The 14,765-nt window shown below is 38.4% G+C and overlaps 1 protein-coding gene across 6 annotated transcripts in view; it reads right to left on the bottom strand.

Moving 5' to 3' along the window:
- The window catches only part of MYO16 (myosin XVI), a 367,375-nt gene that overhangs the window by 236,585 nt on the left and 116,025 nt on the right, over positions 1 to 14,765 (bottom strand). For all 6 annotated transcript variants that reach the window (XM_042038442.1, XM_042038458.1, XM_042038424.1 and 3 more), the window contains exons 3-4: positions 5,417 to 5,487; positions 1,762 to 1,905 (exon numbers count right to left, since the gene is read on the bottom strand). In XM_042038442.1, the coding sequence (XP_041894376.1) occupies positions 1,762 to 1,905; positions 5,417 to 5,487 (215 nt within the window). The remainder of the gene's footprint in view (positions 1 to 1,761; positions 1,906 to 5,416; positions 5,488 to 14,765) is intronic.

Here is a 14,765-nt window from a genome sequence, read left to right as displayed (position 1 = left end):
GAGTTTCCCATAGTACAGGAGTTTGTATAAATGAACTGTTCATTTATATATAGAAAGGATACACAGGCTTCAGAGGGATCTACATTGGACAGATCAAGGTAATACAAGAGATAAAACATTACCGGAAATTTTATCCTTTGTTTGCAAAGAGTAATGACAATGTTTAAAATCAGGTGTCTGGTTTTATTTGTTGTTTTGGTTTTGTTTTTTGGTTTTTTAACTGTACAGGTTGCCCCGTGAGTCTGGAGTTTCCGTCCTTGAAGATTTGGTCCTGGGCAAACTCTTGTCTGAGCAGATGGAATGGACTAAATAATCTCCCACAGAGATTTCATGAAAGGTATTATCAAGGATACAGTCTAAAAGTATTTCTCCTTTCCCTTTACTTGTAACATTGAAATACAATTATAAGTATGATAAGAAATGCTGACCTTGGAATGACCTATTTAAAACATGAAAATTTAAAAATGATACAAAAATATTAAAAAATTTTAAGTCAGACTGTGAACTGTTTCTGCACTAGTTTTAAAGAGCAATATTACGTGGACTGAGAGAAACAGCTGCATTAATATCTTTGCATAAAACTAGAGGTTCATGCTCCTAGGAATGGAAGCACAAAACAGAACCAGAGAATCATTTAGGTTGGAAAGGACATTTAAGATCATCGAGTCCAACCATTAACTCAGCATTGCCAAGTCCACCACTAAACCATGGCCCTATCTGTCACATCTACACACCTTTTAAATACTTCCAGGGATGTTGACTCTGCCATTTCTATGGACCACCTATTCCAATGCTGACTACTCTTTCAGCACAGAAAGCTTTCCCTAATATCACATCTAAACATCCCCTGGTTCGACTTGAAGCCATTTCCTCTTGTCTTCTTGCTTGCTATCTGGCAGGAGGGGCCAACCCCTGCCTTGCTACAACCTCCTTTCAGGTTTTCTCTGAGCCTTTTCTTCTCTGTCCTAAACAATCCCAGCTCCTTCAGCTGCTTTTCATAGGACTTGTGGTCCAGATCCTTCCTCAGCTCTGCTGCCTTTCCCTGGACTTGCTCCAGATCCTCAATAGCTTTCTTGTAGTGAGGGGCCCTAACCTAAACACACAATTTGAGGTGCGGCCTCACCAATGCTGAGTACAGGGCGACAATCACTGCCCTGGTCCTACTGGCCACACTATTGCTGACACAGGCCAGGATGCCACTGGCCTTCTTGGCCACCTGGGCACACTACTCTTCTCTACAGAGGCTGAATTCCATATCTATTATATATTGGACAAACTCAGCACTAGAAAGTCGAAGTTGTTTATATCAATATTAAATTTGTCTTATTTTGACCATGTCCACAAGCACTTTTTTATGAATACTGAGTATAAGTGAGCCAATATTTCCTTTTCAGAGGAAGGTTTTTATAAGATTGTCTGAGAACTCAACTGTTAACAGAAAGTGACAAGGAGAAAAGAAAAGAAATTGTCTGAATATCCCATTTGGTACTGAGTGCTTATCAGCGATATAAGCTCCTGACCACACAGAAGAAATAGGAGATACTTGACATTGATGTTTGCAATTTATTCTCATTGAAGTCCTAAACATGTCTTCTAAAATCCTGAGCACCAAAGCAATGTCAAGAAAAAACCAAACACGATATATGCTTTCACTGATATCATTAATAGCAATATGTTGCATTCATACAGCAGTTTCAGACCTGAGGGTGCTACATTCTGTCTCCTTTTCAATCACACAATGCATTGGATTGCTTTACTTACTAATAGCAGTAGCAGGATGATATCAGGATTATCACAGGCACAGGCTACATGCATTGACGTCCAAAAATCCTCATCTTGATGATTTACATTTACTCCTCTGTCAATTAGAATTTCTGCAGCAAATGCATTATCATAGCGAGCACACTAGAAGAAAAAAGAGCAGATTAGGGATGGTGTTTTCCTCAGTGTACAAATAAATTTATTACATACGATTTAAACTGGGAGGATGGCGCACTGTAGTTAAGCCGCTGTGTTTGTAGGGAACAACAGCTGAGAAATCTATAGAAATAACTGTGTGGAGATTACCAGTTCCATGTGCATGATTCACAGACTCCCTTATTTCCTGTATGAAATCTGCTGAATCTACAGTAAGGACGGGGCTTTTTTCTGTTCTATATTGTCATTCCAAATTAGTGCACAGGCATCAGTGCATGATGATCACATCATGAGTAGAGGCATCTAAGTATATGTACACCCACACATACATATGTCCACACATACATGAATTTCTGCCTTCTGTGAAGTTCACGGCAATAATACACCCCTCTTCATACCCCACTTCTATTTCCAACTCACTAACTATACTGATTCCTGTTCAAGCCTCTCTGTCAGATAAATACTGCTCACACTAAGGGTGTTTTTGTGGGGTGGAGGGATGCACATCTGTATGTGTGCACGTTTCTACACCTTGGTCATGCTCACAAATTTTAGTAGAAAAGAAAAAAATGGCCTAGACATTGTTTTGACCTTGCTCCTCTGTCACATTTGTGACTTTTTATGCATAGGTTATGGATAATACCTTAAAAGACAATCAGGGCACCTCAGTTAAGATCCTTAAGACTTACACACAATCTCAGTAACTCTTTAGAGACTTATTTTAATCTGGCATGGAAGCCAGGACACTAAAGGAAGTGAGGAAGAAAGAAAAGTGTGTAACTGGATTTGACTGTGAAGTCAAGATGTAGCTGAGATCTTCAGCTGAATGCAGCAGCTGCATGTTCCCCTGCATTCATAAACAGACATAACCCAGAAGATGAATGTTAATTCCATCAGGATAAAAGAAGTTCTGCCCTAAATGATTTCCAGATATACTGACCATTAAATTATAGAACAGAAATTAAGTTCTGATGTATTTCCTTTAACTTACCAGGCAGCTCTAGATATAGTTTTGTTTTGTTGCATCAGTATCATTCATTGTATCAGTACAACTTAAATTGAGCTGTTCTATATTGAAATTTTAACAAATCAGAGGTAAGGCACTTTATATTACAGATCAGCATAATCTAACATTAACCACAATTTCAAGGCATTGTTAAGTAAAAAAAAAAAAAAAAAATTCTACAGATGACAGGTATCACTGAGCCATTTTTTGTATTAATAATAGACATAGAGCCTTTTGTGATTAGTTGCAGCTTAGATTTGTTGCTGCTCCTTGATTCCTGCTTAATGGATTTTGTGAAACAACTGGACATGCTCAGTAAAAGTTCCAGGATAAAACTGTTACACACATACTTTGTTATAAGGGCAGGGGTGGGTGACTGCCTGTGTGAATTTATACGGCACCATGGGCTTCCCGCTGAATGGGCAGCTCAGGCAAGTACTCGCTTTTTATTGTACTTTTCCTCCCATGAAACCTAAAGAGAGTTCAGTGAATCTTTTGAAGTTCCCATAGCTTCCCTAGATTCCACTATATTGGGATACTGTTTACAGGGATAAAAGCAGAATCTTTATCAAGTGTCACGTTTGATTTTTTTTAAGAATTATATCACATTTTGGAAGTTAACTGATATGGAAAAGGAAGAAGGAATTATATAATGAATCAGAGTTTCCATTCATTCTGGCATAAAAACATTTCGCTTACAACTGGAAAGAATAAATCTAAACCCCCCTTCTGACAAAGCAGTTTCACAGTGGTAAAACTAACAATTAAGAATATAACACAGGTGCATGCCAAATCACTAGTTTCAACTCTTGCTGGAAAATAAACTTGGCTTATCTGTTTCCCTGTATCATGATTCTTCTCTCCTCTCTGCACTGCTCCCAAATCAAGGTCAAATCCCAATTTCATTGAATTCAGGTTTGCCTCTATCTCCAGTAGGATGAGCATTTTCCTGTAAATGAATTATGAGTACTTACATGTAACTCTGACTAAACTGAGGCAGTAGGCTACACATAGCTCTCTATTGCAAATTTCTTACTGCAGAAATCTTTCCTTCCTTTGGAAGCGTATGGGTGCCTGTGAAGCAGCAGGCACCAGTCGAGAGATACTGATTGTGACAGTGAATTGGGGCGTGATGCAGATCAAGAAACCTAAAATGACACAGTTCAGCTGCAGATTTTATCTGCAGTTAAAAAGTGTGCATCAGCTAAACTAGACAAAGCAACATAAAATCCCTGAAGAATAATTTTTCTTTCTTTTACTTGAAAATGCCTTACACTTTTGTCAAATCATCCACACTGAAGATAAAGATTGCCTTCTAGGGCTTTTGGTAGAGGGTAAGATTTGGGATGCCTCTGTTTTGGGAATGCCAAAGTAACATCTCATTTGGATTGCATTTTTAAAGAGTGATTGAGCACCTATATAGCAGACAAATAGTTGGAGGAGAGAAAAGAGAATTAAAATTTCTCTCTTCCAAATCAGTACTGCACTCTCCCCTTACCTTGGCCTCTATTTCCTAAAGTCCTTGGTAAATAGCGTGGCCATGGAAGATGGAAAATACAGATTGATTCCATAATGGAAATGCTGTATCTTGCAAGAACGTGGTCACAGGTGTGCTGGAGTCCAGTAATATTACAGGGGCTCTTTTTCATCAATAAATTGCTCTATTTTGTATAAACACTATGAGAAACTCAATCCAAGTGTTCTAAAAGGAAACACTCTGCCAGCAGACTTTTTGTTACTTTGCTTTGTTGCATTTCTTTTAGCCACAGTGTGCAACAAAGTCTTAAAATAGTTTCACATTGAACAGAGAGCCTGTCTGCAACTGAAGCATCACATACCAAAGAAAAGGATCATCAGACGTAGGAATTAATTATGAATTTTGCTACTCGTTTCAGCAATGTCGAAATTCTACTCCTATGGTATTTTCTGTCTGCCTGTCAGTCTTTCCTCCACATGCCCTTACCTCTTGTTTTTATTTTGGTTATTATATACAAATTGTTTTTATTTTATCTTCTTGTTACTTAATCAGAATTGTTATGCAAATAACGATAAACTAAAAGCAAATAATGTGTTAACTATCCACATGTAGGAAACTGGTGCAAAAAAATATGCACAAAAACAAAAGGAAATATGCTAAATCATGGGGGTTTTTCATATAGGAATGGTGAATCTCTGAACCATATAATTTTGTACTTGGAATCAAGCAATATTTCCTTTGTTCTTTCTTACTGCACAGATAATTTATAAATAAAACATTTCATTCTCCTTTGTTAGCTACCACTTCTATGACATGATCCATTCTTTTGTAAGCAATTTGAAAATGACCATTTATTTAAAAAGCATTGCTGGATGCAATCATAGCCATAGCAGAGCTCAGTGTAGTTAAAAAAAATATTGCTAAGCCTTTCTTTTTCATTAATATGCCAAATCTGCTACTCACTATCCCACCATATTTATCCACAGTCACTAACACTAATCTTCAATCCCTCTTACCAGATGGAGCAAGGAGCCTCCTGAGGAAAGAAGCATATGAGGGTCAGCACCATCCTTCAACAGCCGTAGCACTGAAATATCAAAGAAAAGAGGAACAAGAGTTAATATATCTAATATACCAGCAGTATACCTAATTCTGAACTGTTAATAGGCTGATTCTTCATCATCTTCATTAGGGGATTTAATAATATATGCAAACCTCTTCTATAACAGTGCAAAACTATCATGTCAGCATTTCCCATCTCACCTGTTTTAACAGCTAAGCCTGTAAAGCAAAAGACCTTTGGTAATGAGCAGTAAATATGAACAGTATCAAGGACTTTTCAAGTGTATAGGTGATCATGTCAGTTTTGTACATAGGAGAGCAGAGGGGAGAGCTGGAGCAAAGAGCCGTGTCAAGGTCACAATCACCTGATCAGCTGGGAGCAAAATCACAGTTAACTGGTGTTATTTTACTTTGCAAAGTTCCCATGCAATTATTGGGTTTTTCAGTAAATACTTGAAACTAGTATTTGTAACTGATATATCTTGAAATTAATCATCATGCCAAAGCTAAATGAGCTGCACTCAATTTAACCTTTCCAGTGCATTGGCAGATCACTGATGCAGTTTAATCTTTAGAACGATATTTGGAGCCAAACTCCACTCCCAGTTACATGTATCAAACCCCTTTGAAATGAAAACAGGCTTATAAGTGCAAGCAAAACCACAACCCTTCACACTGGTGCTCACTCAAGTGTGCAAACTCAGCACTTTTCCCCCATGGTCTTTATTGACTTTATAACCTTTTCACTCTGAATCAAAGCACTGACTAACTCAGGGAAACAGTGTTCATTCCTTGAACAGAGCTGCACAGTAGCAATGCCTGACAGTACCAGGGGACTCCACACCAGCATTGCAACCCTATCTTCATTAAACTGGCATGACAAACCCTTTTAAAAGGCCTCTCTCCATGAGAATAACTGCCAGTAATGTTGCCTGAGTAGGAGCACAGGTAGTTTCTGTCTCCATCATCTGGAAATCTTGAGCTTAATTCCTAGTTAAGATCCTGAATGGACTTGTGCAAAAAACTGCAAAGAAATTTTAAGTTGTGAATACCCCAGAAATGGGTTCCAATGAGATGTCTATCCTACAGGATGGCCAGAGACTACAGAGATGGTCTCAAGGCTCTTCTGTGAATCTGTCAAAAGATTCACGAACACCACCTCTTTCCTATCTATACATTCTCTGTATGTGGTTTTTTTTCTCAAGGAATATATTGCAACTCCATTTTCATTGTACATATAAACTTCTCACAGCATTCAGACACCCACTTAAACTACTTGAAAGGGGTCAGTTTTCTTTTCAAATATTGTCAATTTATGGAAGTGATGTTTTCTGAATGCGCTGAATTATTTTTGACCAGGTGCCCTTGAAAAATTTCTCCTAAGAAAGAATATTTGGTTAAATAGTTGCAAGCCTGTAAAATTAGAGTGAAACACTTGGTATCATCATTACTAAACACATTATATAGCAAAAACACACTGGTATAATGGACAAATATTTACAATAGTTAGGCAAATCCATTTAATCTTTTGCTCTTTTTTAAACTTTGAAAATCAAAGATCAATCAAAAGTACCTTATAAATTCTTACTTTATGAATAGCTCCCTGTTACCTATTTCTCCTCACCAAAGGTTTTGCCTCATTTAATTTACATAACCATAAAATACTTATATATTCTGGCAAATGCCACTTTAAAAGTTACTATTAGAAGTCCCTGTTGTCCCCAGCACATCCACCAAAAGTAGAATTGGAGCATTAGGTAACATAGAATAAAAGAAACTGTACAACTTCTGCTAAGCAAGATGAACAGCATAGAACCGGAGTGGGAAGGTACAGAAGTATTTACAAAATTTCACAACTTTGGGAGAAATGGATGAACAAGAAAAAGCAAACTATTCCTTTTATGCTCTCTCAGATCCACAAATCTCATACTGAACACACACTTGTCCTCATCCAGAGAGAGACCATTAAAAATAGAGGTTCAGAACTAAGTTCCTTCCTTTTTTTAATACCTAAATTTCTTACCACATATGGAGGTGCTCTTTCGACCTCAGGTTTAAAGTGAAGAAAGATTTATCATAAATCCTCCTTCCTTAAACAGGCATGCAACTACATCCTTAACTCAAGAGTTAATACTTCCAATGTTCCTATGTTATGCCATTTCTTTAGTAGGGCAGGAAATATTTCCATATCACAGAAGATTTCTTAAGGCTCTGAAAATAATTTCATTCTCCCAATCCCACCAGGATTTCACCTGAAGAAATTAACACTCCAAAGTGTTCCCTTTCCTCCATCCTGTTTTCCAGAGGGGAAAAAAAAAAATATGCACACATCTTGTGGCGGCAGTGTAAGCACATGGTGGGTTGGTGGCAGAAGTCTTGCATTGACTAGGACTGATAATGATACAGCATCCTCAGTCTGTGTTTCTACAAGGTGGGATAAGACAGGCAAGGAGTTTCCCAAAGGAGGCTGTTCCCTTCCCCCATTCACAAAGGGACTTACACACCCTTTACATCTGGCTATCTCTGCATGTGGGAACTGACTCTGATGGCATAAAGATAACACCAACAAAAATAAAATGCAGAGTTTCTTGTTGGGTCATTGGGTCTCAATCATTAAGAGCTTTGGGATCACAAAAGCAGCTTTTGGATAGGTCCTTCTAAGTAAAGACACTGGAGGACGACCTTTCTCGGCAGAATCAGGACACATGAGAAGGTCAGTGGGTTGGGAAATTACATTTCTAACAGTATTCCACAAGAATTTCATCTGGAGCCTAAAACAGAAACCAAGAGACAGAAAGAAACTCTGGCTACTCAGGTATAAAAAATATGGGCAATTTATTGGATCTTTTCCTCCCATCAACCCCCCAAAGCTTTGTTCTCACAGAGAAGGTATGCAAAGCAAAGTATTGCCTTTCCAGATCCATTTTGCAGCTCCTTGCAGTTGAAACCAAAAGATGACAGACCATTTCTATTTCCAAGTTTGAAATCCATAAGAATTTGTGGGTTTGCCTTGATTTTTTTTTCTCCCAGAAGAAATGCAGACCAAAATTGCAGCATAAAGAATTAATATGTTAACTCTGATCTTCAAGCAGAGTATTAAATAATTGCAACCATAAACAAATTATTGAGTCACATACAAAAATATTAGGGAATGTGGATAGAAGATCAGCAGCTTTTTTTTCTTTTTTTTTTTTGGTCTGGTGTATTTTTCCTCATTATAGCAAGTAGTTTGATCAGTGCTTCAGAAAATTCACATCACACAGACTACCAGGGCAAGATATGCAAACTCGCCTTTCAGTTGGGCAAAAGTCTGTGTCCTGAATGAGGATTATATGCTACATTCCTCTGCATTTAAAAGCAAGTTAAAAAAATTATTCTTTCCTTGAATTTATCCCCTCTGCAAAACACAATAAAAAAAAAGAATATCAAGAAAAGAAGATCACAGAAATAAAATCCCCCTTCCTACTATGCAACTCATTTAGATCATTTACTTAAGACTTCACTAGTCAGTAGGAAAATCTTCACCTTATGTTCATATTTTCCTTTTGATTGAACTACTGCCTAGAAGTAGTTAGATAGTAAATACTAGCTACTGCTAGTAATTTGGGATTAATTGCCCTAATGAGGACAGAAAGTAATACAAAACTCTGTTCAAGAAATGCTATACATCTCTTAATTTGTGCAATTTTAAGGAAGCTTTTGCAAGACTTTCTTTTAAAACTTGTTTTACTTGCAATCTTTCATGTAAGAAAAGTTTACAAGCAAGATGGGACTAAAAATGATTAAAGTCAGGAAGCCGACATTTAGCTGAAAAAAACCCCAAAAACTAAGAGTAAAGAACTTTCAGCAAACTCTGAAGCCCTTCCTTTGTGTGTAAAAACAGGTCCATCCATTCTCTGATATCTTTTAGATTTGACACAAAAAAAATACTGACTACTAACAGAATTTCGTACCTAATTTCATATCTAATAAAGGTGTTTCAGAAGCATTGAATTCATTGAAGTCTCATCAGAAAAGAAAAATAATAATCAACAGACCTTTTTACGTATGCTTGATGTTAAAATTTTAACCAAATTATTCCAGAGAGCTGAATACCTTTTCACTTTCCATTGGTTGTATTGACTCGATTCTGACTTATTATATAGCCTGATAATGCAGCACAGTCATTACTGCTGTGCCTGTTACCAGGCACAGGTCTTGTACTAACTTTGCCTGTGGAACTAGGGATGTAAGGCTTTACTTTTTCTGGGCTTGTCTTGGCTTGCTTTGAGCCTTGTTTTTGTTGTTATAGCAACTGGCTGATGACAAGGTGACAATTACCTAACAGTTTTGTTTAGCTTTGTGTGACTGTGGTGTGTGTAATGCATTAAGAATTTTGATACACATGGCAGCACTTACACTGTGCTGTGCTCAACATAATCTGGCTATGCTGGCATATAGAGCTATCCATGACCTTATGTATGCTGCAGAGAAAAGGATCTGAAGTCACAGCAGAGTCTGAAATGTGAATTCAGAGGGCCCAGGGCTATCAGTAACTCCCCAGGGATCTGCTACTGATGGTAACACAAACTTAGAAGCTGGGCAATGTTGCATTCACAGCAAACTCAGTTTTAGTAGTAACAGAACAGACAAAAATAAAGGCTCCGAAATATGTAAAACCTAACAGTTGGCCATCTACTGTGCTGTATATAGAGTGCCAGTGTATGCTCCTATTAACTGTTCCTCTGGGGAATAGCAGCCAGCAAGTGCAAACTTTGTTCCTGTTAACATCTATTTTTGTTCTCTTTAGTTTAGCAGGAATAACTCCAGCTGGAAGGCTTTACTTGTTCATTATGTGCATAAACATGACTTACTCCTGCAGAAGCATAGTTAAAATGCTGCTGATTCTGGAATGGATTATCATATTCTCCTCCTAGCCCCAGTTGCACATTTTTGTCACTTGGCACACGGCAAAGATTAGTTTCCCAACTAGATCAAGAATCTGGGAATGTGGCACTGGGTAACAGGTATGAATAGGAAGAATGGTGTAGCCACCACTTTCCACCAATAGCTGAAAGTAGTTTGGGCATAAACTGACCATGAAATTGAATCACTGCTGAAGTGATACTGAAAGATGTGTAGTAACGTTTTTCCACTCCTCCCACTTCCACCAGTTAAGTGTCATATTTTGCCCATTAGTTCCTCCAGTCAGATATTGCTCCACCACTGGCATCTTAAACTCTGTGCAGATTAATCACTCAGAATTCTCTCCAATTTCATACCTCTTTAGTTCTCTTTGCTCATTCCTCAGCAGCCACTCTATACTTTTCAGCTTGTACCTAAGAGGTTTATGAGAAACCTGCTACACAACTCAGCTACATGTGAGAACGGACAAATGCTAGTCTCTGTTAATTTCTTAATCAGAACAGCAAATGAAATAATGCAAGATGTCATAAATGCTTGGTTAATGTAGTCTTAGAAGAAATATTTACCTCATGCCTTTGCTATGACTAGCTTAAAATTAAATTTTAAAATCCGAGTACCAGTGTTGGTAATTTAATCATTCTTTTAAGGTGTCTTGTTCACCTAACAAAGCCATTTACTGCAGCAATACTGTTACCACACTATCACTGGTACAATAGCTCAGGCTTTCCTTCAGAGCAAGCTCATCAGTGGTTATTCAGAGCAGTCATACCCTTAATGGGCTTTGTAAACAACTGATTTGTAATCCTACTGCTTTTTTTACGTGAAATATTTCCAGAGTTCATTGGCAACATCTGTCAGACTTGTTCAGATCTCCTCATTTTCAGGAGAACTTTTGGAAATAAATTCCCATCTTTTCTGCGCAAAGATTAAAGGCAGCAAACCCTAAACAAAATATGCACATTTGGACAGATAAGTGTGCCATTCACAGAGTTCAGAAATGAAGAGAGGGAAATTACTCTTTCTATACTGGTTGAATTTGAGAGCTTTAGCCTTGCCTATCCAAGCTATACCACCCACTGTTTGAACAGAGTACTGATAAGGACAGGGCTTATGTTTCCATTCTCCCTGTCAGAGTTCCCATAGTTTATAATTTTTTTCCAGGTAGCCAGGAATCCTAATACCATGACCTGAAAGCAACCGGATCGTTGATTCTCTTCTGAAATTAAAAGCATGATAGGAAATGTCAGGCTGATTTCTGTGCTCCATTCAACACAACATTACCTTTAAAAGAAACAAACCAAGCCTCCAACGAAACAGACTGACAGAGGTACTCCCACAGCCCCACTCGACATCTCTCCCAGCCTTAATGATGGAAGATCAAAATACATGGTAGCTCTTCCCCATACTTTATTTGTGGAGAAATCAGTCAACCCCAGCCTTGGAAACAGCTGAGGGGCGTGATCACTCCAGTGTGGGAGGGAACTTCAAGCAGCACAGGTAAGCATGTGACAAGGTAAGTCCCTTTCTTTCTGCCTCGTCCTCTGCTGCTTTCCTACCAGGCCTTGTGCCATCAACCGTTGTGTGTCCATGCCCAGGCACTCACCAGCCCTGACAGCTTCCTGCCTTCACTCTGGAGATTGAGGGCACAGCCCTCCTGCTATCTGAGGTATCTTGAACTGGAAACATTTTCCATATGGAAAATAATGGTTGTGTCTCTGGGCCACATGGTCACCATGTCCAACTCCAACGAGACCCATGAGGAGAGTCACAGTTCTCTCATGGGACAGACACTTCTATCATTGTAGACAGAGGCACAGTAATTTATGAGTTAGGGCTACAGTTATTCAAGAACTGGTATATTTTAAACTTTTTCTCAGGCAAATTCCCCCTCTTTCATTTCTATAGACATTAAATATAATGCAGTCTGTGTATCCACTGGAAAATATTAAGTCCACAAGCCCAATGGCCTAAAAAATCCTGCTTTGTACCTCTTACAATGCCCAAGCAGTGACAAATTAACCTATCTCCTTACACAGAAGTGACAATGGGCAGTAGTCAAATGTGACACTCCTGAGTTAAGTTGTGATGCGGAAGGCAAAGCATCTGTTTTCAACCCGGACATGACAGATATTCGTATGGAAAAGCAATGTAGACTCTGAAATCATTTATAAGTAACAAGACTTAGTACTTATTGGGTCACCTTGCCTAGCTACATATTATCTGAATTATCTGATTCCTCTCTCTGTCCCTCTTTTTTTTTTTTTTTTTAGAACCTTCATTCCTAAAGTCTTACTTTCTTTCTTTTCCAGTTCATGGTACTCAACTCCCATCTGCTTTACAGTTACTCTTTCAAATAAAAAGAACCTAATTTACATCATTACTTGCAAATGCATGCACTGACAATATTTAGAGTAGTGTAGAAAAACAGTTGTGCAAATCACAGTAATTTTGAGAAGACAGGAAGTAGCCATTCACTTCTATGGCCCAAAGACACTGCTGCAAGGGGCACACCGAGGATCAAAAAGCAATCGTGGTGACCCCTGGTTTTGCCTCCATTCAGAGCTTTGGCCAGGCCAGAGGGAGAGAACTGTTGTGGTAAGGTCTGTCTTAGTCACTAATAAATCTGTGATTTTATCTCACTGCACATATGACCTGTGTATATAACAGAACTGTTGGTAAAATCCTTCAACACCACCAAACAAAATAACACATGCTTAGCTGAAAATACTGGGTCTATCATCAAAGGCAGGGTTTTGCCAGCATAGCTACTTCCGAGGACAAAATAGCTGTGTCAACAGAAACTGGTAGCAGAGACCTGACTGGATCCAGAAGGTCTGTTAGTGAGATAAAATTACAATAAAAATAAAGCTTTGTAACATTTACTGGAAGTTTAACACTCTGAAATTAACCTTAGGGGAAAGTGGCTGACCACACAGTAAACTTAAATATAGCTATTCTTAAAACTTTCACTTCCAGCTAGTTAGTAAGATTTATTTATTTCAAGGTTAAAAAAAATAAAATGAATGAAATAACTTAGCACTTCGGTCATCTATTTCATTTTTTACACATATTTTATCTGTCTCCCATGTATGGATTCTCCTGGACTTCCTGACAAAGGTGACTACAATCAGCAAGAACTTTATCATCAGGCTACAGGCAAGTATTACAAAAGCTCACAACCCACTAGGTTCACCTTAGAGATATGTATGAAAGCTCTTTAAATTACCATTATAATTTTTAGGCAAAATTTTCAGCTACAGAAACACCTGATTGTACATTCAAATGTTTGTAGAATTGAATAAAAACTTCAGACCTTACAGCATTTTATTAATAAGTTAAATTTATTTCAGAATTTTCAAATTTCCAGTCCTATAGTCATTAAATGATAAACAATAAAACACACATCAGCAAAATAACTCAATCTGTGGTCAGTATCTTAATTTGAAAACCATTGTCATACCCATGCTTTTCCCTAATTTTAAGAGTTATGGAATTTGCATACAACATAGATTTTCATCTGAACAGACTGCACACCTCCTCTGTTTCACCAACATTTATGTTGATCCTATGCCAATGCTACCTAATTGGCATAAATCAAATTACTGCTGACTTATATTCTTTATGAAGCAGGACTCAGTCCCTCTTTAACTCTCACAACATGCAGAGAAAGTTTATGCCAGCTGGTTTAGAAGCCTTGTAAGCAACTCCTCACGATTTACAGTAGAGATCTGCAAGGATAACAGACTGCTATCCTGCTCAGCAGCTGCTAAATGGTACTAATTACCAGCTGTAGACCACTGGCTGTCAGGTCCTGTGTGTCTCCTACAACTCCCAGGGTGTGCAGTGCATAAAGAAGCAAACAAAGCAGGCAGTATAGAACAAGCTAGGGGCATTACTGATCCATGCATTTATCCAAAATAGTTGTGTATGTGGCAGATGAGTGACCGAAACTATGAGGAAAATGTGTAGTTCCAGGAATATCTCACCATTTGACATATGTGGCTCAGGCACCACCTTTCCCAGGGTGTGATCTGCGACAGTTTACATTGCCAAAACCAGAGCTGCTTCCCTCTTGTTCATGCATTCATCCACACACTCCTGCCCTCATCCTTGCATAGCAGTGCCACATGTCACCCTGCCATGAGCTGGGATGGAGAGTTCAACCAGCTGAAGACCAACCTTATGAAAGGCACTTTCCAGATGGTTCATCTCCCTGCCTCTCTCCAAGATGAGCATAAAGATGGGAGGACAAAAGGACAGGACAGAAGCAGAGCCAGACACAAAGGAGAGCAACCAATGGCAGCCTCAATTTTAGCTTAGTTTTTAAATCAAGTCAGTGGCTCCAAGACACCTGAATGCTTCCTTTCTTTCTCTGCATCAGCCCCATCAGCTGTGCAA

The sequence above is a fragment of the Corvus kubaryi genome, unplaced genomic scaffold (genome assembly GCF_017639235.1).
Source record: "Corvus kubaryi isolate FWS band 111438036 unplaced genomic scaffold, C.kubaryi_AGA036_p1.0 133, whole genome shotgun sequence".
Classification (NCBI taxonomy): domain Eukaryota; kingdom Metazoa; phylum Chordata; class Aves; order Passeriformes; family Corvidae; genus Corvus; species Corvus kubaryi.
The sequence above is the reverse complement of the archived record's forward strand: the minus strand, read 5'-3'. Positions and strand labels throughout refer to the sequence as shown.